Source organism: Papilio machaon, chromosome 17 (assembly GCF_912999745.1).
Source record: "Papilio machaon chromosome 17, ilPapMach1.1, whole genome shotgun sequence".
Taxonomy (NCBI): domain Eukaryota; kingdom Metazoa; phylum Arthropoda; class Insecta; order Lepidoptera; family Papilionidae; genus Papilio; species Papilio machaon.
This window is the reverse complement of record NC_060002.1, coordinates 1,025,077-1,051,021: the sequence shown is the minus strand read 5'-3', so window position 1 is coordinate 1,051,021 and position 25,945 is coordinate 1,025,077. Positions and strand designations below refer to the sequence as shown.

General features: G+C 34.5%; 1 protein-coding gene across 1 annotated transcript in view; it reads left to right on the top strand.

Moving 5' to 3' along the window:
* The window catches only part of LOC106708856 (RNA-binding protein Pasilla), a 48,473-nt gene that overhangs the window by 13,356 nt on the left and 9,172 nt on the right, over positions 1–25,945 (top strand). Inside the window, exons 3-5 of the mRNA XM_014500437.2 lie at positions 5,449–5,595; positions 19,615–19,769; positions 25,697–25,850. Coding sequence (XP_014355923.2) covers positions 5,449–5,595; positions 19,615–19,769; positions 25,697–25,850 — 456 coding nt within the window. The remainder of the gene's footprint in view (positions 1–5,448; positions 5,596–19,614; positions 19,770–25,696; positions 25,851–25,945) is intronic.

Genomic DNA, 25,945 nt, shown 5'->3' with positions numbered 1-25,945 from the left:
AAACAGTATTTTCTTGTGTACAAAATTTATTTTTCATTATTAAATTGTTTGTATACGTTTCATTGAAACATTAATCTTATTAATATTATAAACTAGCTTTTACCCGCGACTCCGTCCGCGCGGAATGAAAAATAGAAAACGGGGTAAAAATTATCCTATTTCCGTTTCCTGGTTCTAAGCTACCTGCCCACCAATTTTCAGTCAAATCGATTCAGCCGTTCTTGAGTTATAAATAGTGTAACTAACACAACTTTCTTTTATATATATAGATGTGAATGTTTGGATGTATGGATCGATGTTTGTTAGAAGGTATCTCCAGAATGGCTGCATATATCTTGCTGACAAATATTATTGCTTGACATAGATGAAGAATATAACTTAGAAGAACACATAGGCTACTATTATTTTTTTTTAATTCGCGTGAACGCAATCGCGAATTAAAACTAGTTTGTAAACTCGGAATATGCGAGGAATAAATTCTATCCATTCTTCCCTTATAGAAATAACATATTTATTTCTATTCAGTGTTATTATTATCTAAATAATTAACACTGAACTAAAAGCTTTTATCTCTGTTACATTAATGAAATGGAAGCTGAAAAGTAAAATTTGCTGAATTAATAGTGAAAGTAAATACAGTACTAACTAAGCCAGCACTGAGCGAACACTGTTGAAATAAAAAGTGAAAACGGCGAACTTCAACATTGAATTTTTTATCGATAAAAACAAACGTTAGACGCCCATCACTATTAAATTGTAATAAATATTTTTATCACTTTGCGGAGTATAAAAACGTTATTTTCCTTGTAAAATAACATCGGATTTACTATTGTTTTTCTGTATTAATTTTTAATATGAACTGCTTTGTGCGAAGTTTTTCTCCCCTACGGTATAAAACAAGTGAGTCATTGTCTACGCGAATGCAGATTGTCTCCTTTTCTGCTTTGATTAAATTGTAAGCTGGCAACTCCAATTAACTCCTACTGTCAGTGTTGCCGTAAAAGGGAAACGCAAATAGCGTGACAATTATAGTTGTGTTGTAATTATAAGACTTTTTAACGCAACGGGAGTAACAAATTGCTTTTGTTAATTTTTATATCTAAATTGATGTCTATTATTATCTTAAACTATATTTACTCCGCGACTTTGTCTGTGCGGAATTAAAAAAAAAAAGGATAAATTAAGGATAACTTATGATACGTTTACTACATTATTTTAAAATAGTTTTACAACAAAAGTCAAACATCTGGTCTGGTAGCATCCATTTTTATAAGAGAAGGGGACAAAAGAGCCGCGGGTACACCGACGCTCATGGACATCCACAGCACCAGATGAACTGCAGATGTATTGCTGGTCTTTGAGAAAGAGATAGGCTCGCTTAAAAGACCCTAAGTCTTACTGGTTTGGAAATACCGTTCCTCAACGCGGCCGTGCATGGCAGGAAATTTCGCGAGAACCGAGAGTCCTCAATCCTTCTCAGGACTGTATTTATGCCTTGGTATATGAACTGCTAATGGTTTACATGATTTTGCTCTTAACTGAAGGTAATTCTATTGCGTTACACAATGCCTAACGTCAGAGGAATCTATAATGATATGATTTTCCGTCGCCCCAGACACGGCAATCATTTTACTCGGAAACTTTATTGATTAGCAACGCTTTGTAAGACGTGCCATAAATCTTTATGAGGATGTATTGGCTGTCGCAATGTTATTATTCAATGATGAGTGAAAAATCGCTAAATATGAATAACATTTCGTGATTTCGTGCTTGCTTTTGATACAATAATTGTATGTCATTACCGCAATCCATGCAGTAAAATATGTTGTGACCTCATTATTTATAAAAAAAAAAAAAAAACAGAGAGACAAAACGAAACATGATTTTGTATATTTAGGTGTAGAAACTCACAGTAATCGCAAATGTACGTGTAAAGGTACGGTATATGAGTAAATTGGCGATAATAATCAATGCCGTCCGTATGCCGGCTACCAATTATCAAAATTAGTATCGCTAGCTGCATGTAGTTATCTAAATGCACAGGTCATACGATTTCACGCATACTTTATTGTCCAAAATACTTTAAAATAATTTAAAATCAGCCAAACAATCTGACGTCTTATTAAATAGATATATTAAGGCCATTACGCTGTTTCAATTTTTCGTTATTAAGAATAAATAAATTTACTAATTTGAACGATAAATGTGTAGTTTGCCATATTGAAATAAATAAAGTTTAGATTGAAAAGATAGTGCACAGACGTTTAATTATATAACCAGTTGACCGCGACTTTTTCCACGCGGAATTAAAAAAATAGTAACAAGTATAGATGTTACTCGGGAATTGTGTAGCTTTCCACCAATGAAAGAATTTTTCAAATATTTTCTGTGGTTTCGTAGCCTATTCAATGCACACAAAAATCTTTCGTTTTTATTATATACGTACAAGTATGTGACTTCAGATCATTTTCTGAAAATATTCTATCATTAGTCAATATGTCGATAAATTAAATTAATGTTGCCATATTAATTAATTAAATTTTATTAACAGCATAGCGCACATTTTTCCTTACCTCGTTTTAATAAAAATCTTTCCCCCGTTTCAATATATATTTAAGTCATGGCTTTTGCAGTAATCCCGGAAAATTAATAAATAAGTTTTAATTCTTACATTCTAACATTTTTATTACCTGTAATTTTAATATCGATAAATCTGTTTATCCACACTAATATTATGAATAGCAGAAAAACTCAAAACTACTGAACCAACTACAATATTTTTTTCATCATTAGAAAGCTACATCATCATATAGTAACAGAGTATAATAATTATTGTTATAAAATGTCTTAAAAAGATAACTGGCCACTAGTCTGTGACCTAAATGGATTTTTGTTAAGTTACCACATATCACGTAACGTAACACGTCCAGAACGGCTAAACAGATCTGGATGAAATTTAGAACAGAGATAGATTACAGTTTGGAATAGCTCATTGGTTACTGAGTTATTTTAATACCCCTCGAATAAAGTCGCGCGACAGATAATATAGTGATAAATAATCGTATTATATCGATATATTATCGAACATCCCTAGTTTGTATCGAGGTCAAATGGGACGCGGTTGTCAGACGCTGCGCTACCACACTGCCACTCAATTGTAGCACATTGGACGGTACTCTAGTTGCTTTTGTGTCCCATCGATGTTTACTTTGTATACTATGTCTCTTTATGACGCTAACTTTGCTGTTTCTTTATTCGATTCAAGTGTATTTTCTTTTAAGTCTTTCGCTTTTGTAGAGTGATCTTGTTTTGTTTTAGTCTGCATATTTGATCTTATCGTTTTATCTTGGAAGCAATTTTTTTGAAAATTCGCCTTATATATTGAAATGTTGAAAGTTATGTATCTTTTAAACTATTTTTTAAATAACGAAGTGTTGAAAGAATTATAAACATGTATGAGAAAGATCTGCGTGAGTTTATATTTAGAACGAATGTTGCCACATCTAACTTGGCACTAGTTTCAATGAAGAACCGTTTAATTTGTGACTAATGATTTGTTTCATGTAGTAAACTGGTACAGTTGATGAATGGTGTTAGTTTAAATCTATGATATCTTTTCTCTTGTGCATTTAGGAAATATCTTCTACATGTACGTTACCTAATGCTGTATGAATTGCGGGAAAGGCAAAAAAATGATTTATGTCCTTACATTAAGGTATGTTGTCGTTTATTTGAAGGTTTTCACAAATCTCAGTAACGCAATAATTTGTTACCCCACCTTCCGTAGTAACGTAATGTCGTTGCTTATAACTTGTAAGGTCTTGCGTACACAAGGAAAGGTAAATTTTCCAAGCCCGGCTAGTTCGGTTGCTAAGCAACACGCACAATAAAACATCATAGAGGTTTACACATAGCATTTCTATCTGTCATCGTTAAAGTCAGTCTTTCGCATGTGTTTTAATATCGTCGATGCGATTTTCAAGATGGCGGAACAAATCTATATACTTGACATGTAGTTGCTATGCCTGTACTGACTAGACGACACACGTCGACGATTCACGACGACGTTTCGATTCTTGCGATGCAACCGTACAATATTAGTTTCAACAATTTACGTTGCCTTGTGTACGAAGGGCTTTATGGTGAGGAAAATAGAGATGTCTATTCTTTCTTGTTAATAAGACAATGTCTTATCTATGGTATTTCAGTGTTACAGTTGTTAGTTTTCTCAATTTGGTTTATCGGATATTTCGTTTTCTCGTTTCGCAGTTTTCTCTTATTACTTCTCCGTCTTTGTTATATCTGTTCATATTATTGGTTCAATAAATATTGCTACATCATTACTAATTTTCTTATTTAATGGTCTCGTGTATTGATGGACTTTTAGATCAATCAGTCTATATTCAATGTATGTTATGTCAGGGTCATATTATTTTAGCCAATTATATACTCTTTTCTGTACTAGTCGTTCATTTAACTTCAAGATTATTAAAGTCTATATAACATACCTCATCAGAACTATTCTGTCTTTGACATTCTCTACTCCATCCATGTGTAGATGTAGCTATTTATAATTAATAATGAATGCATGGCAATAAATAAACGCAATAAACGATGCCGTTTTGTTCTCGTTTTTATATATTAAAAGATAAAGGTCGTATGTCGATTTATGACTATTTGATTTCACGGATCCAATAAATTTGCGATATGTATTGGCCAATGTTCATAGAATCATATATAAAACTGCTGTGAATACTGACATGAATTCATTCTCGAAATAAACTATTCAAAATTGCTCTTCAATTTATACTTCATATAAATACATTGCTGATAGGGTTGCCAGATTTTAAATATCGATATAAATTTTGTTTAAAATATGTTTCGAGATATTTTACTCGATAACTTTTGGTATCGATCTGACACCCCTATGTACGCATGTTAAGCACAATGTTTAATTATGTGGTTCATCGCGTACAAAACAAAATGTGTGGTATGGTATAAAATGTATACTATTTTTACTTACGTTATTTGATCGTTACTAGAAGTTGAATCATAATGTTATTATTTTCAATATCAAAATGTTTTTTTTTATCCCAAACCACTCACATATCTTACTCATAAACTACATAAATAGGTTGATCAAATGAAACTATTCGACCGGGTAATATTTTATTTACTTATCTACATTCTTTATGTTTTAAATTAATCGTTATGAACATCATCATATAAAACACAGGAGTACAGTCCTTGGCTTTTTATATTAATAAATATATAAAATGTAATCAAAAATATACCTTATTTATTATATAGGAATATACAATAGTATTGTAGTTGTTTTTGAGCATTGGTTACGGAGGCGATCAACTTCTCATTTATCTGGTGTAAAAAGCTATAGGACCGTACTCAATTGACATAAGAACAAAAAGTAACTTATGCTTTGGTCTGCAGCAGTGGAGCCGACATACCACTTCAAGGTCCTGGTGCCGTCGATGGTGGCTGGCGCCATCATCGGTAAGGGCGGCGAGACCATCGCCCAGTTGCAGAAGGATACCGGCGCCAGGGTCAAGATGTCCAAGTCTCATGACTTCTATCCAGGTCAGTTGCTTCTATTTACTCGGGAAACTCATGCATAGTGGAACAAATGTCACTTATTTGAATTGAGGGCAGAAATAATTCTTGATATATTTCCACGATAATTTCACAACTTGCCAGAGCACATAATGGTAATACTTGTAAAAGTAAACGACATTTTAACAAACTATTGTTGAACGAAAAGAATTACGGGGAACAATAGTGGTAACGTAAATACACCCCCGCGCTTCACTACACCACCGTCGGCCGTAATTGTCGCCTTTGTCAAAATCCATTGAGAATATTAAAAAGAAAGCTCGAAGAATAATACAAGAGATTCATAATTTCGCTATTCTCCAGACCATTGTAATGACTGCTTCTCAAAACTTGCCGTGGACTTGAATTACAGTCGTGAATTATTGCGGGCACGCTGGCGTATCTGGACGGGGCATGCGTTGACCCACTTGTGTCAGGATTTAGCGCACCAGCCGACCCAAGAAGCGCTTTGTTCGCAGACCTAGTTACGGGCGGGGCGGCTGTCTGCGCGGCTTTTTGCCCGCCCGCTCTAGTTTCACTTCGAGCTACTCGTAACCCGGCTACGGGCTGCGGGCTGGGGGTTGCGAGCGCTTACTCTTAATTTTGCGCCGGGGGTTTCGTTTGGTTTACTTTAAGCACGACGACTTGACTACTATCGAGACCCGAGATATTGTTCTATTTGGAAATGGGCCGATGGCATATATTGATGTTTTTACAATTAAGTTTATTCTTTTGAATGTTATTGTAGCATTTTGTGAATTATTATTTGTATAAATTAGACGTTTTAAGGAAGAGAATTAAAATACAAGAACAAGTCGCTCGTCTTTTAAAAACTATTGATTGCAACTATTTGCCAACAGTAGGTAATTACTCGTGAGTACTTGAAACTGCATTCGCTAACATTATGATTACAAATTGCACGACGTCGATAAAAACCCGCCAACAATGGCGGCCGTGGCCTTGCAGCGTGGCGTGCTCATTGTTGCCTAATGAAAGAAAATTGTTTTACTTCCTTACCATTGTCTTGTCTACCTCTCCCACTTTGTTCAACTTTTCTCCGATTGATCTGACGGTCAATGTCACATTCATTGTTTATTTAATCCATTCTCACACGTGGTGACACAGTTATTATTGTTTCCTGAGATATCGAAAGAAAATAAGTAAGTAAAACGAGAATTAACATATCGATGGCTCATAAAAATAAGGCCCAATGTGGAAATTGACACCTTTACAGGAGAGGCTCTCAATGTTTACACCTGTAAATGTGTATTTGTGTTTAGTGCATGTTGTTATCTAGACTAAGATGTGGCTTTTAACTTAAAAAAGTAAAAATAATCAATTCGTTACTTTGGACCCATCGATTTGGTGAACACGGTGTTGCAAGGCCACAAATAAACCCTTTTTCGCTTCACGCCAGAAAAATGGCTCTATATACCAAATCATTTGCTCATAACAAAGATTATCTTTTAACGTAACTCCATTAATGTTTATTGTAATTATACACGTTTCATAACTAATATTAGAGTTGAATATTTAGATAAGCAATCACAATTTTGTTTCTTTTGCTAACATTCCCAAATTCATTGGTTAAAGTTTATTCTCAGACAGTTCTGTGTTAACACAAGCGACTACCGCAAGATTGTATAGTTCAATTCATACTTTATTTTGGTTTGCGATTTCGATTTTTTCGCGCTCGCTTTCCTTCACCAGTGTGCCGTAGACATGAGTTCCCAGCTAACCGAGAGCTTAAATAAAGTTTGGATGTTATAATACACGAGTGTTGGATCCCGCCAACTGTACCGCATTGCGGCACAACTCGCCGTTTCAAAATATTTTCCCTGTAGCACGAAGCGAGCCTTTTCAAGCTACTACCCACGTCAGTTACGACTGTTTACCGCTTATCCACATTTACTTCTGTAATAAGAAGATATTTTTTTTATCTTACATATGGGAATCTTGGGGTTAATTTTATATTACTAATGACGCAGTGGGACTTTTTCTTAACTTTATAAACTTATGATATTCGATTGCGGAAAGACAACAATTTATGTTTATAACGTCAGTTTTCTACAATTCTACAATATTGTAGCGTATTTTCCTTTCTTTTAATTCATGAAAATTTTTGACCTTTTCAAGTTAATTATGGACCTTTAATACTAAAGATCTTAAAGTATTAATAGAGTCGTCATAAGGCTTAAGTTTCACTCACCTATTAATTTGATTAGATTTTGGAGAGAAATCCGCAAACCGGGTGATGAGTCTTTAGTCACCAAACTAGACGTGAAAGTTTTTTTTTTTTACATTAACGCTCGCCTTGTACCGTTATAAAATGCATCAACATTTTATTCTGCGTCGTGCATTCATCCACCGCTATAAAGCTGGCGATATTTCAGCCGTTCCGGTTTTTTCCTCCACATAAATAATGGAGCATTCACATTCAGCCAGATATTGTTTATTGTTTGGCATCGCGCGGGGCGAACTGGAGGCGAAGTCCTCTCATTACTGAGCCCTAGTGACACTGTTATTTAGCTTGATTTTTTTTTATTTCAACAAACATTATGCCATCAAGCTTTTTTTTTTATTTTAATCGCATTGTATATACTTTCGTAACCAGAGATTCGACTTAAAGATTCTTAGTACGGGAGTTTTGTGGCATAGATAAAATTTTAAGCTTGCATCAATGATAAGTTTTTGTTACAACTATGTTAGGTGTGTCAAGGTCTCGAACGTGAGACCTTTTGATTTACACAACCAGTTAGATCGTCGAGATCCGAGTGCTCGCTCTCGTGTTTCGTAATGTAGGTTCTAATTGAGACAATGATGTCATATGCCTACGTCCTTGGTCGGGAAATTTATGTTAGGTTTGAAAGTGAAAGTTTAGAGCGTAATGTTTTGTATACAGTTAGTGACTACCGCTAGATAGAGCCGACTGTTTTGCCAGAATTTTGTGCATATGGAAAATTTATATCTGATCAATATTTACTTGAGTACCTGCCCATTTCAGAGCCGTTATTTATAAATAAATAACAGCTGACAGACCGAGCCCGCCCCGTGATGTCACTTAACGCGTCTTGTGGACTGGAGTGCATTGTTTTTTGGCTCACATCACGGCTCGCTGACGCATTGCGGCAAAAAATATAGTCCGGACTTCTAATTACCTTTCCTAGCGCGAGCTAATGAGGATGGGATATAATAGCTTATTGTTGCGGATGGGGCGCGCCGGGAAATGTGCGCTTATGCACAAATTAGGCGCGTTAAATTGCCCCCGAATTGGGTCGAATAACGCGAGCTATTTACTCTCCAATGTATTGCGTACAAACATTGCAAATGAAATGCTGTTTGATTTTGCAAAATTAATTTTAATTTTGAAGTAATTGTTAAATAGTTTTTGAATTTAGTTGAGTTAATTTAAAATAAACAGTAGAGAAGATTTAAACTAATAAATAAAGTAAGACATCATCCCATGCATTGCTTAGGTTTCTTATTAGGTTCTCCTTTACCTATAGATAGGTTGTTAGAGCGTAAGCTTTACTGATGTAGTTTCTTTAGGGATTACACTTGACATTAAGGTTGAATTGGTCTAGAGAATGTTCTGTTTACGTCGTCTCTAATTTGTAAAAAATAAATAAATTCTTGTTGTATCTATAAAGTCAAATGAGCCGATGGCGAAATGTGTAACTTAATTATTTTATAACAATTAGCTCGTTTGAATTTCATCAATTAGCATAATAAAGTAATTAGTGCCTGTCGAGCGGTGTTGCGAGTTACGTAACTCGGCCCCGTTATCAGCGAGGTTATTTTTATTATAACACCGATAAAGCTCGCTCCCCTCTTTAATTGTTAACAAATTAACAAGCGTACAAGTTAATTACACTTGTTTGATAAACGGTTTTTGATATATGGATCCGACATGCAAAAATCTTACTTCTTACTAATATTATAAATCTGAATGTTTATATGGATGGATGGATGTTTCTTTGAAGGTATCTCCGGAACGGCTGTACGGATCTTAATGAAATTTGGCACAAATGTAAAACATAGTCTGGAAGAACACATAGACAACTTATTCAGGTTTCTTTAATTCCACGCGGACGAAAACTAGTTGGCTACTAAAGGAGGTTCTTAGTAGTTTTCTCGTACTAAATGGTTATTCAGCTGGTGCGGTTTTAATTGGTGAATTATCATTTCATATCATAGAGACATGACGTTTCTTTAATGTGAAACCCCCTTTACACGTGCGAAATTAAATTATACGCTAGTTCGTGTTTCAATATTGTGGAAGCAGTATTTTTAAAAGGGTTAAAGACTTGTCGTGAACGAGCTGGCAATAATCTTATTGACTATGTACACTCAAGGACCGCCCGGTATGGAACGTGTCGACAAAACATAATAGGGTTGCCACCGCTTTCTAAAATGTTAATTAAGAGTTTAAAAAAATTCAAGATTTCTCATGTCACTGTCTCATAATTGTCACCGTACTTGAGTCGCTTAACGGTTACTTAATCTTGCAATATAAGACAGATTTTTTTAATTATATGGCCACAAACAAGCAATGGGACCCTTAGAGTTAATAGATCATTCAGGTCATGGACATTTGCAACACCTGAGGAATTACAGATGTGTTCTGTTTACCTAAATTAATATAACTTTTAGGCTCTTATTTAAAAACTGGCAACCTTATTAGTGACGTAATCGCAGGCACTTGATATCGGTCGTGTGGTCTTTGCACGCGAGTTGCTCATACATTATACATTTGCAAGTCGCGGGCAAACCGGATTCCTACGTACAGGTTCCATTGCTGTGCTGAGATTCAGAAGTCAAGGTCGAATTATCTTCTATGCTCTTTTCTATTCTATAAAATTTACAGAAACAAATATAAGTGCGTAGTTTAATCGCAATATACGATCCTTAACATCGATCCAAAAATTGTTTTGTTAACTTTATATGTGACAGTACAATAATGGATTTGATTACCTTTTAAAAGATACATCAGTTACGATAGTTGATGATTGTTTGTTAATCTTATGTATAAAATTCTCGTGTCACAGTTTTCGTTCCCGTACTCCTCCGAAACGGCTTGACCGATCCTCATGAAATTTTGTGAGCATATTCAGTAGGTCTGAGAATCGGCCAACATCTATTTTTCATAACCCCTCCCCCATTTAGTTTTCTTTTTTAACTGCGCGCGGACGGAGTCGCGGGCGACAGCTAGTTAACAATAAAATTTTATATTTCACTTAGTGATTAAAGTAAAGAATATACAAAGCAAGCCGTTAGTGTGGAAGATGTTTAGATATTGTTAGTCAAGGCTCACAGGCCAGACCATAAACGTGGGGTGATGTCATCTCAACGAAAATAAAAGTTGTTGCACAATCCGTGCATGTAGTCGTCAGGTGCGAATATTTGATTGCTTAATGCTTTTGTTTATTTTTAATCTGTTGATACTTAACTCTAGACTTTTTTAAATCACGTCCTTAATACTAATTTAAGATGCCATGTGATTAACAATGATTTTTATGTACACTTTAGTGTTTCCAAACAAATTCTAAACATAATCGCTGCACTGGGATACCCCTGTACAAAAATAAATTTACTCTTGAATGCCAGTAAATTGTTCACAGACAAAAACAACACCTATTTTACATAGAAGTTATATTTAGATTTCGCAATATGCAATAATAACAAGACTTAAATTTACGCTAATTAAATATAAAACGTCTACCACGTTTTGCAAACTATTAAACTCACGTGCCTCAGTGAAATGGGCCACGTGAATACTTTACCAGTGGTACTGACAATACTCGGGCACGTGTCTCGTAACCCTTTAGGAAGCTTTGCTTGATTTACGTAATATTGTTATTTCAGACTTTCGTAATTAGAGGTTATATTCATAACGCAACCATTAACGTCCATATTATAGTTACGGATGATTTTTCTTTAACAAACATAATTGTATTTGAGATTATCTTACTAATATAAATGCATATGTTTAGATGGATGGATGGATGTTTCAAGTTATCTCCGGAACGTATCAACCGATCTTGATGAAATTTGGCTCAGATGTAGAACATAGCCTAGGCCTAGAAGAACACAAGCTACTTATTATGTTTATTTCTAATCCCGCGCGGACGGAGTCGCGGGCGACAGCTATTATTATATAAAATTACAGACACAAAATAGAATAATAGATAAACAGTTATTTCTTTAAATTGTTTATAATTTTTGTTTTAAAATTATATAAATATAAAAAAAAATATGTCACACCTACGTCCATAATCCTATACTATGTCGGTCACATAACAAAAAAGACGACAGAAGCCATATGAACGCGGTACTAGATACAATACATTCAGAGCAATGCATCAGGTGACAATTGTGTCACACGTCATAGTCGTTTTTTTTTTTTAATAAATTAGCGTTTTACCACGAGATGTGGGTAAAAGATGCGCATGCGATCTTTACGGCTTAACGCTTCTGGATGAAATTTGGCATAGATGTAGAACATGGTCTGGAGGCTAACACATTGGCTACTAATTAAGTTTTTTTAATCCGCACGGTCCGAAGTCGCGGGTAAAAGTTAGTATGTAGATAAATTGATTAGTATGCATCGTGTGTCAGTAAAACACTTGCAATGTCGAACTGAACTTTGTTCTGTGCGCAAGTGTATCCATGTATGTGTATTAGTTACAATGAACTCTATTCAACGTGGAATTTTCAATTGTAAACCAACGTGGATAAGGTTTAAAATCGTAAGACCAAAGAAAGATTAGATTTTTTTTTGTTTTGTGAGTGAAGCTTCAAAATAGTTTCATTCTTAACAAAACGAAATAGCATCGCATCGCGCCAACTTTGTGAAAGACATTTTTTACATAAGCTAGTGTTACCATTTTTTTAATTAAAAATTTAAAAATATTTTTTTTTAATATCGACTAATTACAGTTTATTAACATCGACATTGACAACGACTTTATTTAATGGTGATATTGCCAAAGGTTACCATTGCCAAAACAAATGTATAAAATATATCTTTATATATTTTTTTCTCTTTCATAAAAGCAGAGACAACCAAAATGTTTTGTATGAATATTTTGTCTTGGAAATTCTACGGTAAATTTAAAAGATACGTAAAGGAACCATTGAGCTCGATTTTTTTAGCCGAATTAAGAAAGAAGGAGGTTTTCGATTGGACGATTTTTTTTCTATGTGTGTTACCGCGAAACTCCGCCCCTGGTGGTCCGATTTTGATATAAATGATTTTAATCGAAAGGAAGTGCTTGCAGATGTTTCCTATTTTTTTTTTTTTTTAAATGCTATATTATATACTGTACAATATTTATATATTGTTCTAATTTATTAGGGTCAATGAAGTAAGTACATTGGTTGTCAGATATATTGGCGACTCTTAAATTCGCGCGAGTGCGCTGAACACGTTCTTAGAAGTAGTGCGATTCGGGGGGAGGGCACTGCGCAGCGCAACGATATCCTTTGACCGCCAATATGTTGAAAATAACGATACTGTAAATTTTTATTTGCCGCAAACATACTTACCGAAACAGTTGTTTTTAAATTACAAAGCTGGTCACCCTAGTGTAGCTTTAGGTAAAATTTCAAAATACATGTTGTCCGTAACTGGCGTGCCGCGAACGTCCTTGACCCAAAAATAACAAAATATATACGTCTTGACACCGTGACACGAACTAGAAACGAGTTTTTCATACAACAAAGTTACATGTGGACCAGTAGGCGGTGCGAAGTCTCTGAACTTCTGAAACGCTAGAGTTTTATAACGGTAATAAGATGTTTGTAGTGTTTCGTTTGTGAATTTCTGAGATAGATGTCGCTTTTATGAGTTTTACTTTTCAAGATTTAGGCGATTTCGATTCAAGATTTAGATTTATAACTTTCAACGTGACTTACGTTTTGAAGTACATAATATTAGACAGTGGTGATTTAATTTTATATGCCAATGTTGTGATTCGATTTTGGTACATTATCTAAATTTGTATAAAGACACAAAAGATTATTTAATTACATTACTTTACGTTTGACTTAAAAATATAATTGATTGTAAGTTAATTGGCTTACGATTTTTTGTATGTCTAATCAACTTTATGAGAAAACTTAAACTAGTTACGCGATCGGGAGAAGTCGATGAAAATTAAGTAGATTTGTTCAAGTTATAACGACTTTAAAAAGTTTGAGAGTTTGAATATTCAGTTAACAATTTTTCTTTTATGAACTCTAATTGCTTTTAAAATTTTTACCTGGTTTCACTTTTACCTTCAGTATTATAAACGTGATATGAAAAATGTTAAATACCAATTTAATTTCAGCAATTTGGCAATCCAAAGACAATTTGTGTTAATGCATACATTAATGTAGGGGAATTTCACGCTTACCATAGACTCATGTTAAAGGCAAAATTGTAAGAAGCGGGTTTAGTAGTGGTCTGTTCTCGACCACTAGAGGGTGCTCGTGATAATGATGCATGTCTCGGCAAGTGGCTGCGGACGTCATCCGTCGTCTATTGATCACTGCGGATATTGCACTTTATAATGTTTTTTGTATAACTTAATATGGACACGCCGACTTGTCACTATGTGGGATTGCTAAATTTAACTAGGTGTAAAACAGAATCAATAGTAAATATTAATTAAAATTAAAAAGAAACTTACCATTGATGCTTTGGTCTGCTACTGGTCGGAATTATATATTAAAAATTAAGAAAGTTCAAATATTTTTTATGAGTTGAAGGACTTATAGCCACAGTTTGCATGTTGGGAGGATGGCTTTATTAACCTTTAACCTGTTTAAATTTCACTTATAAGAATCTTATTTGATTATAATTATTTCATTATGTATATGAAACTTGCGTACAATTAATTACTATGTATCTTTTTAATATTTCTACTCTTCTTATCCATACAAATCCAACTGTTAACAATGCATTTGTGCATTAAATGAGACGTGTCATTTTAATATTGAAGAGATTGTGTTCCATAGACATAGCGCATAAACAGAGCAGCAAATAAAAGTAGATCACACTATATTTATAGACTAGTTCAATGCAAATATAATACGGCTTCAAGGTAACTCGGACACGAGGACAGGGAGGGGAATGGACGGGGGAAGCTCACGACATATGACAATATGGCATTGTCTCCTCTGATGTAAAGAGAATAACGTAGGTGAGCTATGCAATGACTGAAATAATTACGGTGATTCTCGTAACACTTACACGATATTGCTGTATTTTAAAATATTTTAATACATATTTCCATATTTCGGATTCTATATATATATTTTTTTTTTTTTTAAAGAAATGATCTAAATTTAGCGTAACAATGAACTTTAAATTGTGGCAGACAATTAAAACTTGGCATTACGGCCGCTCCACTTTTGCTGCGACGAAAATTAAAAATAAATACAAAGTACCACAACAATGCATGTGGCGTAGCGTAAATAATGCGAGAGAGCCATTTAAGATCCAATGCCGAATTAATTTGAACAATGTACGGACTGCGGACCGCAAATAGATATTTGCATATTCATACTGCAATTAACTTACATCCTGGTAGTCTAGTGGTTAACGTGCCTAGTTTACCAATTTAGTCTCTGGATCAATTCTACGTCCAAATTGTTCGAAAGCATGAGAACCCCCAGTCTAAGTGTATTGTACTAAGATGTAAATGGCCACTATATTTTCTGCCATACTCAGAAAACTCTACTCTAAAGGAAAGTTTAACCATTAAATATCTGTGACAGTTAATGCTTCAATGTTGAAGTGTTACGAGTGAGATATACTGGTTTTCACGCTCTCCACCATGTCTGACGTGACTCGACAACATGTTTGTCTATTATAGGATTATTTTAATCCCTTTGTAGTGGCGGCCTTGCGCTGGCAATGCGCTATGTGTGCCGTGCCATTGCCAATAGCGCTTCTCTACATAAAACTTATATAAAATACTTAATAGGTATATAATTTGCTATATTATGTTACTACTACATATCGCATTTATTATAATGGAATGTATATTATGGTTTGGCTAAACGTAAACGTTTAATTTAGGAATGCAAATTTGATCGAATAATTTTGTGTTCTAAATGTTGGTGCAAATGTTTGAACCAATCGCGATATTTTTGCCAACATGTAACTAGATATAGTTTTTGTCCTACTGCTCTTAATTACCGTTGCATTGGCCGCTCACCAAATGTTAATGACCTACAAGCGAAAATGATCTTAATAATGATGGATGTAGTTTTTAAATTCGTACCTAGCTTGTTATTTTCAAGGTTGTGCAGTCATATGACCGGTCGTATGCAGCGGTGTTGCATAATCTGTGACATAGTCCTTTTGTACTGGAGATGATGGTTTTGTATGCGGATTTTATTACGCTTGTTATATTTTCAAGGGTAGACACGTTTTAAGTCATTCATAGAGCTATGTAACTAATGTATAGGGAATGATAAGTTTAGAATAATCTAGAATATATATAATTACTAATATTATAAATGCGAATGTTTAAATGGATGGATGGATGTTTGCTTGAAGGTATCTCCGAAACGGTTTAACGGATCTCGCTCAAATTTGGTACAGATGTAGAACATAGTCTGGAAGAACACATAGGCTACATATTATGTTTTTTTTAATTCCGCGCGACCGGAGTTGCGGGCGAGAGCTAGTATAAAATATTATAAACAAACGTGCCTACTTAAAGTCGACTAATCTCACCGCAAACCATTTAACATAGTTAATTATAAATTGCTGTTAACTTATTCTAACAAACCAATTATGAAACAATGTGGGTACCGCAGTATTACTTGCAGTGCTGTAAAATAAATGAGAATTTTCTTAAGACACGTACATTTTGGAATACTTTAAGATTCATAAAAATTCTTAATTGTAGGTCCTGTATATGAGATTATATCTCACAATAGAGTTATGATTATACTAATATTATAAAGGTAAAGATTTGATTGTTTGTTTGTATGAAATCGACTCCAAAACTAATGGACCTATTAGAAAAATTCTTTCACTGTTGGGAAGCTACACTATCCCCTGGTGACATAGACTGTATTTATTATTTACTATATTTTTTAATTCCGCGCAGACGAAGCTAGCAACTGCTAGTCTTTTATAAGATCACATATGAGATGTGACCTTTCGTCGTATAATTTTATTAAGACCTATAGTAGCACATTAAATATATTCTTGTTATCTTTCTTTTATTATATTACTCGCGCGGAGTTTAAAAAAAATCCTAACTAGTAGCCTAAGTGTTCTTCCAAACTATGCTCTAAAAATATGGTAAATTTCATCAAGATCTGTTGAGCCGTTCCGGAGATACCCTCAAAGAAATATCCATCCATCTAAATATTCGCATTTATTAGTAAGATGTACTAAGGTACTATAACTAGTGAAATTACACGGATATCGCTTTTTCGAGTAAACGTGATGTTGTTAACTATAACTGTTAACAATTAAGTATCAAATCTGTTGCAACACATTTGTTAATTGCCCCTTAGCTTTTAATGTATTTTTAATATCAAAGCGTGATTGTAGTTGCTAAAGTAATTAGTTATCTCATGTCTCATGTCTCGATGAATGCTCACTTTGTATACTATTGTAATGTTTATATATTTGCGTTATTTAATAATAAAGCCATTTATTTCCATACAGATAAACACAAAATTAAAAAAAAAAATTGCGTTATTTAACTTAACTTATTTAAATGTGTGATATATTCCTTTCCTTAATCTTTTAGAAGCATTATATAAGTGTGTAGGATTTCTGTTTTTTTTTCTTCTTTATATCATAAGGTGGCAAACGAGCAAGCGGTCACCTGAATGCGCCTTAATAGCGAAGCGACAGCTGCCCATAGACATCTGCAATTGCAGATGCGTTGCCTACTTTTAATCGATAAATAAGGGAGTTTACAGAAAGAGGATATATCCTCTTCCTATGCGTCTCTTCCCCTTCCCATCCTTTCCTTATAAGAAAAGGATGGGAAGGGAACGTGGACTAAAATTAAACCTCCGGTAATTATGTAATTTTTCATACGGTGAATTGAATTCATCTATTTAAAAACTTTTTCATCCATATTATTCTGAAAAAACAAGATTCTCTTATTGGCATAACAGTAATGGGTTTCGCATTTTATTCGTATGTTATTCTGAAGGTGTATTATAAGACATATATAGGTAACTTGCAGCTAGGTATCATTAACAATAAGCGATGCGTCGCCTCAAATCGCCTCGAGAACGTTTATCCTATTATAGTGGGAGGGCAAGAATCAGAGCGAATTCTGTCCACCACCCACGAGACATGCATGTATGAACAATTTATATGTACATGACCATTTAAAGTTGCTATGACTTTGTGTTATTGACAACACATGTGATATATTTTTATACAGTGGGTTCTAGCACGAATATTTGTGACAATCGCCATCTTATCGTCATCGAAAAAAATTGTATTAAAATTTATACAGCGCCCTCTATCGGAAGTAAATTACACCAAAAATCTCACAGTAACTTTAACAAAATTTACATTTATATTGTGACAATCGCCTTCGTATCGTTATCATATCGTAATATTCGTGTTATGCACATTGGGCTTCCTAACACTTGTAGGTACACAAAAATATTGCTCTCTAGGTATCATTGAAGATTGTGAGAGCGATATTATAATTGATTGAATTCAAACCATCAGGCGGGGTATGCTTTGTGGAATCGTTAGTTATTGCTCATTTTAATTAATACCTTTTATATTATTCATATACACATGAATATACAGAGAAATATTTTATGTGGTATTCAAAAAGCAAGCCTACAAAGTGGCAACCCTTAACCCACAATTTAACGTTGTAAGTTAGTGACGTCATCAAGCGCCAAAGGTCCATTACACAGACGCTTGCCGTATTCACAGCTCTCTCAACACTCGGCACGCTCCGGTAACCATGTTAAAACCCTATTCCACTAGCGCGACTTTTATTCGTAGGAGTCTCTACAGATGTGTCAGATACATTGCTTATAGAAATAGCAGTTGCAGATAGAGTCGCATTACTACTCGCTAGTGGAATAAGGGTTAACTCCACCAGTTTACGCGAACTTAACTCCACGTTCATTAACAACCGTTGCAGGTTATATTGAAATGGCTTTGAAACGGCGTATACTTGGTTGGACTTTGCGTTTTGAATTTTTTAGAAGTACATACATATTTCATGAATTTAATTTGCACCAGGGTCACGTTTAAATGAATTTAAATATAGTTAAGTAGACGTAATATTTTCCTAGTAAAAATAATTAGAAAGGCGACCGAGTTTAAGAAAATATCCAAATTATTAAATTTATACTCAGTTTGAATATGTTGTGTTAGCTTATTCTCGAACGTTCTGGCAAATTATTATTCATATAAAAATAAGGTCAGATAATATGTGAACGAACATTTTAACCCGATTGAGATAAAAATGTTTAAAGTCATCAAGCTAGTTTCATTATGTTTTTAATGAACAAATATTTTCATATTTTTAATAACTACTAACTGTCACCGGCGACTCTCCCCGCGTGACATTAAAAAAATCGTTATAAGTAGCCTATGTATTCCTCCAGATTATGTTCTACAACCGTGACTAACATCAAGATCCGTTGAGCCGTTCTAGAGATACCTTCAAACAAACATGCAGCCATCTAAACATTCGCATTTATAATATTAGTAAGATTTGCGATACAGCGACAAATGTCACGTATTAAATTCTGACGAATTTCTATTTAAGACAACAACGCCATCTTGTTTACTACGGCAATGATATCAAAACGTTGATAATTTTGTATCAAAATGTCTGACTAAAATTCTACTGCCAAAACACTAATGAAAAAAATTATCTTATGATTTTGTTTCTCATTGGATAAACAGATATAACTAACTATATGTTAAGTTATTTTGACAGTGGAAACAAGACCTTTCAACGTATGTAAAACAAGTGCTCATGTTTTTCTTTGTTTCAGGTACAACGGAGCGCGCGTGCCTGATCACCGGCTCCGTGGACGGCATTATGATGGTGTTGGATTTCATTATGGAAAAGATTAAGGAAAAGCCGGAGCTGGTGAAGCCATTCCCAGAAGGTGTAGACACTAAAATGCCTCAAGATAGAGATAAACAGGTTGGTAATGAATGAACTGCTCAAGTTGAGGGTTATTATGCAAATTAGTTACAGCTAGAACTTAGATGCTACCGGTGCAGTGCTAGACTGTGAGGGAATTGAAAGTTATTAAATGCTTAGTAGTGCTGACTTTTCAGTGACTAGTTAAAGGCTCTGACCGTGGGTTTCTGACACTAAAATCTATATATATAAAAGAAAGTCGTGCTAGTTACACTATTTATAACTCAAGAACGGATGAATCGATTTGACTGAAATTTGGTGGGCAGGTAGCTTAGAACCAGGAAACGGACATAGGATAATTTTTACCCCGTTTTCTTTTTTTTATTCCGCGCGGACGGAGTCGCGGGTAAAAGCTAGTCTCTGTATAAAACATCGTCATCCCTGTCATTATCTTTGACAAAACAGTGATAAGAAATGGAGATTTAGTCTCAAAAACCCACGGTCAGTAGATCAGTAAAATAGCTGCAATATTCTTGCGTCCACTTATCAGAGGAGTCATATAACAGTTTTGTATCGGACATAACAATCAGAAAGGGCTGACTGGGTACTATGGCTGGGTTCTACTTGTACTATTTTTCTGGGGTACTCTATTGCCTTTCTCGAGATTACATTACCGGGCTGTTTGTTTATGATAGAGCACAATTTTAATTTCTCTTAATTAATCGTCTCTAAGTAAATCACGTGGCTAAGTAAACAACGTGCTAAGTTAAATTTAGAAATGTGATTTCCTAGAGCTTCAATCAACTCGGAGCAACGTGTCGCAATGTTCAATAATTTTGTTCCACTTTTGAGCAATTCCAATTTACTTAAAGTTTCTGATGAGATTTAAAATAACTTGAATCTCAGCGATTTACGTACAAGTAGGGATGCAATCAATTCGATTGCCAAATATTTGCCTTGTGAAAGAAAAATCTTTATACGCTTTTCTGTACGTCAAATTGTTTTAATTTCATTTAAATTTGTGTTCCCTTTATGTTTCGTTATTGTGCATGTATAATTTAATTTTAGCGATAGAGTTATTAGCGTCCCACATGGGGCGTCATTGACACGTGGCCCGGTTTATCTAACGCACGTACGGACATATTAGCCAACACACAACATATGCCCCATTTTGTATTGTATTGCACTTGTATTGCGGAACTATTAAAATATTCATTATAATAATAATTGTACTGCAAACAATTGTGAATGTTATAAATGTAATTATTAAATGTTTTTGAAAACGTGATTGGAAAAAATAATGTAAATATGTAGCAAAAAAAGATGGAGAATTCAATATCTCTTGCGCAAAAAGGTTGTGAACCTTCTTTCCGAGCTCGGTTATTCTTTTAATTAAATTTTCAATTTGAGCGTCGGTGGTTCAGGGGTTAAGCACTTGACTTGCAATCTGCAGGTCCAGGGTTCGAATCCCGCCATGCACCAATGTTTTTTTTCGATTTACATATGACTTCTTACGGTGAAGGAAAACATCGTGATGCTGCACATATCTGAGAAGAAATTCAATGATATGTGTGAAGTCAACCAACCCGCACTTGGCCAGCGTGGTTGTCTATGGCCTAGTCACCTCTAACTTGGGGTAGGCTCCGACCCCCTCAGTGGGGACTTATAGTGAGCTGATGATGATGATGAAATTTTCAATTTACTATTTTGATAACAAGATGTAAATTCGTTTAATCATTGATCTATTAAAGATTAATGTTATGTTTTTACATAAAAATACATGCTGTTCATAAGTTTTAGTGGAAACTACGAAAATTGTCATTTCAAATGGTCATTTTGAGCCGCTTAACGCTACGAAAAAAAGATAATGACATACACCAAAGAGGAAATTTCAATTTAGATGGGTTTAATTTTTCTTTAAGACTACTTCTTAACGGTGGGATTAAATGCCTCTTTACAAAAAATAGCTTTGTTGAAAAGGGTGAAGGTTCTAGAGTAAGTTTTATTAAAGTCAAACGTTCGTTAAAATGTTAAGCAAAGCAAAGCGGTTTTACTTGAAATTACTGATTTCTTTGCTTATTTGCATTAATTTTTTGGAAATTTTTATAGTAATAAACTTTTACGAATACGTGGGCTAAACTAATTAATGAGATGGCGGGACGAACTAAATTTATTTTGTAATTGTTAGTCGAGAACATCCATATAATCTTTTTTATATTGCTTTTGTGACAAAAGAGTAGTGTATCGTGCGATATAATCAAAACCCGTAGCTTGTGGTGCGTATACCTACTGCATTGCGGTACTCGCCACGTTTTATCCTACACGGTCGCTCACATCCAGTCCGAGAATTTTTTTAATTTACATAAAAGATAATGAGTTATTAAAAATTGTAATTTTTTAATTGTGTTTTTACCAGCATGAACAACGGATACGTGAAAAATTAACATATAACATGATTTGATTTTTCTTTTGTGATTCGTTTTTAAGTTTTTTTTTACAAGGTACAGGATGAAAAAACATTAAATTTGTATATGTAAAAAAATCAACAAGAAATTTACACAAATGTGGCTTTGTTCAAAACTTTTATTAAAGTACAAAAATAAAAATTGAGGAGTAAAATTTTAAAAAAGCTAGCTGTTGACAAACTTATCTAGAACTCTTAAGTAAAAAGGATTTAATAAAGTCGGTTCAGTTTGAACCTTTCAGCCAACATTCTTATATCAGTCTATTTGTTAAATATTTACACAAAATGCTCCGTTGTTAGAGTTTAGCTTACGGGGGACGCTCGCGCCGTTTCTGTGCAAATTACGTCGTTCCGTTTTACGGCTGCAACTTTGGAGAATAATTAAATGTATACCATTTTGTTAAATGTTGTGTTGAAAGTTCACACGTAAGAGTACCATCATGTATATTAAAATTTATTTCTTATATACTTATTGATTTATATTGACTTATCTGTCGCCCGCGACTCCGTCCGCGCGGAAACAAAAAAATACTACGCCTATGTGTTCTTCCAGACTATGTTCTATATCTGTGCCTAATTTCATCAAGATCCGTTGACCCGTTCTGGAGACCTTCAAAAACATCCATCCATCCATCATATTAGTAAGATTGATTTGTTGTTGATATAAGAATCTGATGATCATTCGACTTGCAGAGGTATAAAGATTAATCAAAATTGAGTGACATTCAATAGGATATAGTATTTTTTTCTAAGGTTGTTGTTGTTGTTATATTGTCAAAAACTATACATTCAACTATATTAATGTATTAATATGATGAAGTTATTAAAAAAAACATTTACATCAATTCCGTGACCTCACCGCTGCGTAAAATGAGCCGGGTGACGAGCACGTGTCATTTGTGCACGACTATGCACGCTACGAACACCATATAATATGCACATGCTGCGACTTTACGGTCAATGATTAAATTATTTACTGCCACTTAGTGTAGTTTAATAACTATTACTACTTACTACTTATTAACTTAAGCAGTCTCTTATTGTAGATTTGTTTAACTACATTAGTTTCTGTGACTATAATTATGGCTCATCGTACTATAGTCGAATGCCTTTGACAGTCAGCTCTTTAATTCTTTAATAGGTTCATGAAAATGTTTATTAGTATTTTATGCCAGCTAATCTACAATATTACGCTAGTTAAAAATTTAAATATTCTCGGCCGTTGTCCAGAGGGTTAAGTTCAAATAATGGTTTCAACGTTTTGCATAATCCGGACACGCCCCATGATACCTCTTGAACAAAGCGAAATTAAAATAAGGTTTATAAAATGTACATACATATATGATACTAGCTGTCGCCCGCGACTCCGTCCGCGCGCAGTTAAAAAATGGGGGGGGGGTATGAAAAATAGATGTTGGCCGATTCTCAGACCTACTGAATATGCTCACAAAATTTCATGAGAATCGGTCAAGCCGTTTCGGAGGAGTACGGTGACGAAAACTGTGACACGAGAATTTTATATATTAGATTTAATATTGTAACCGGTCGTGAAAAAAAGTCACGTTTATATTAAAAACTCGTTAGCATAACTATAACGATTTTTCTATAGTAGTAATGTACCATTCCAATTAGCTTAATCCAAGGACTGTCGTCTTAATAACCTGCCATGTCTGTCTTTGAATAGGAGAAAAATATTTAAATTATGATGACATTAGATGAGATTTTAACCAAAAGAATATTATTAATGCGAAAGTTTAGATGGATGGATGTTTGTTTGAATGTATCTCCGGAACGGCTGAACGGATCTTGATGTAATTTGACACAGATATAGAACATAGTCTGGAAGAATAAATAGGCTATTTATCAAGTTAATTCCGTGCGGATGGAGTCACGGGCGACAGCTAGTATATATCATGGCAAAGCAGCATATTTAAGATGCGATTAGAATTGTATCTTTACATTTCTGGCTATCGTCTTGGCCGAGACGTTACGATGTCCTGACACTGATGCACCAAGCTGCTGGCAACAAGCCAAATAAAACTCACAGCAATTTATTGATATTTATGAGGTTTTTACTCTGTACTACTGTTTCTTACTTTAACATTTAATTATATTTTTCTTGTGTATTCTGTGATTATAATTTCAAAGAAGATCCCAGAGCTAATTTGTCTTGTATACGTCATTTATTTAACCTAAGTTGATTTTACATATATTCTGACAACTTACCGCGATAGTAGTATCACTAGGCCAAATAAGTTTGTCGGACTATAGTTGTTTACCTTACGCAATACTTGATATGTCCTAGATTGTAGCGTTGGATGCGCATCCCAGTGCTTACGTAGCCTAGTGCCGGTGTTGGTGGGGCGAGAGCGCCAAGGTCGCGCGCCAATGCTGTCTGCGATTGCAACGCCATCTACCAACGCAATGTTATTTAGTTCAGTCTTAAACGAATGGATTTAAAACATTTTCCGTATGCAAAGGGTTTTTTTATAGATTTATATACTATTAGCTGGCGCCACCGACTTGGTACGTGCGGAATTATAAAAACCAAATAGCGTATCTGAACACAGATAGGCAACTATTTTTTTTATTCTTCTCTTCTTGAGAAGAACTTCTTCGTGTCAGGCCTAGCTCCAAGACCTAAATATTATGGTTTCTATTCTTGTGTAACATAGTAATGTAGACTTAAACTTTTTTACAATTTTAAAGAATATAGTCCAACCTGGATGAGCAATAAACTCGGATTAGAGGGAAAAGCCTCTACAACGAAGAAAAATATCGCTGTTCTTTGAACTCTCGCCTATCCAGTTTCGAATGTTTATATAAACTAGACAGAAATTGCGATAGCAACTTTTATCGCATACGCTTTGTTACAAAAAACTAGGTTTAACTTGTACATTATAAAGAGAATTCATTCATCTTAAATAACAGTATAAACGAGTTTCGTAAGGCTACGATATATTTCGGTCATTGTAGGTCAACTGTGAATTCAAATACTAACGCTTTCGCTGTATATCCCAAGAGGACGGGCACGACGTTCACAAAAGGATTTCTTAACGAGTATACGACGCTCTTTACTTTGCGCCTTTGTGCTAACAACTTGAGACCTGAATAGGCCGTGTAGACATGACCCAATATTGCTAACTTTAAATAACTTATATTTTATGAATAGATTTTATATTGAATTTTGTATTTACCTATGTAATAGTGTGTATACCTAATTAGAACTGTTTATATCCCATAAAACACCAATAGTAAAGCAGTTATTTCGTCGTCTAAGAACAAAAGGGTTGACAAACTTACTAATATTATAAATGCGAATGTTTTGATGGATGAATGTTTGTTAGAAGGTGTCTCCAGAACTTCTCGTTGGAATTTGGCATAGATGTAGAACATAGTCTGAAAGAACTCATATGCTACTAGTGATTTTTTTAATTCTGCGCGGACAGAGTCGCGGCGACAGCTAGTATTATATTAGTGTTTGCCAGTAGAAAATATTTAAAATTATGTATTTCTTCCACAGGTTAAGATCCTTGTACCGAATTCTACAGCGGGCATGATAATAGGCAAGGGTGGCAACTATATAAAGCAGATTAAGGAGCAGAGTGGCAGCTACGTCCAGATATCGCAGAAGGCCAAAGAGCTCTCTCTACAGGAGAGATGCATTACTGTTGTAGGTAAGAATAACTTTACAAAGTTCTCGTATTTAAAGTGTCAGTAAACTATCAAAATTTTTAGATACATTTTGATGGGAAGAAAATAAATTTTATAA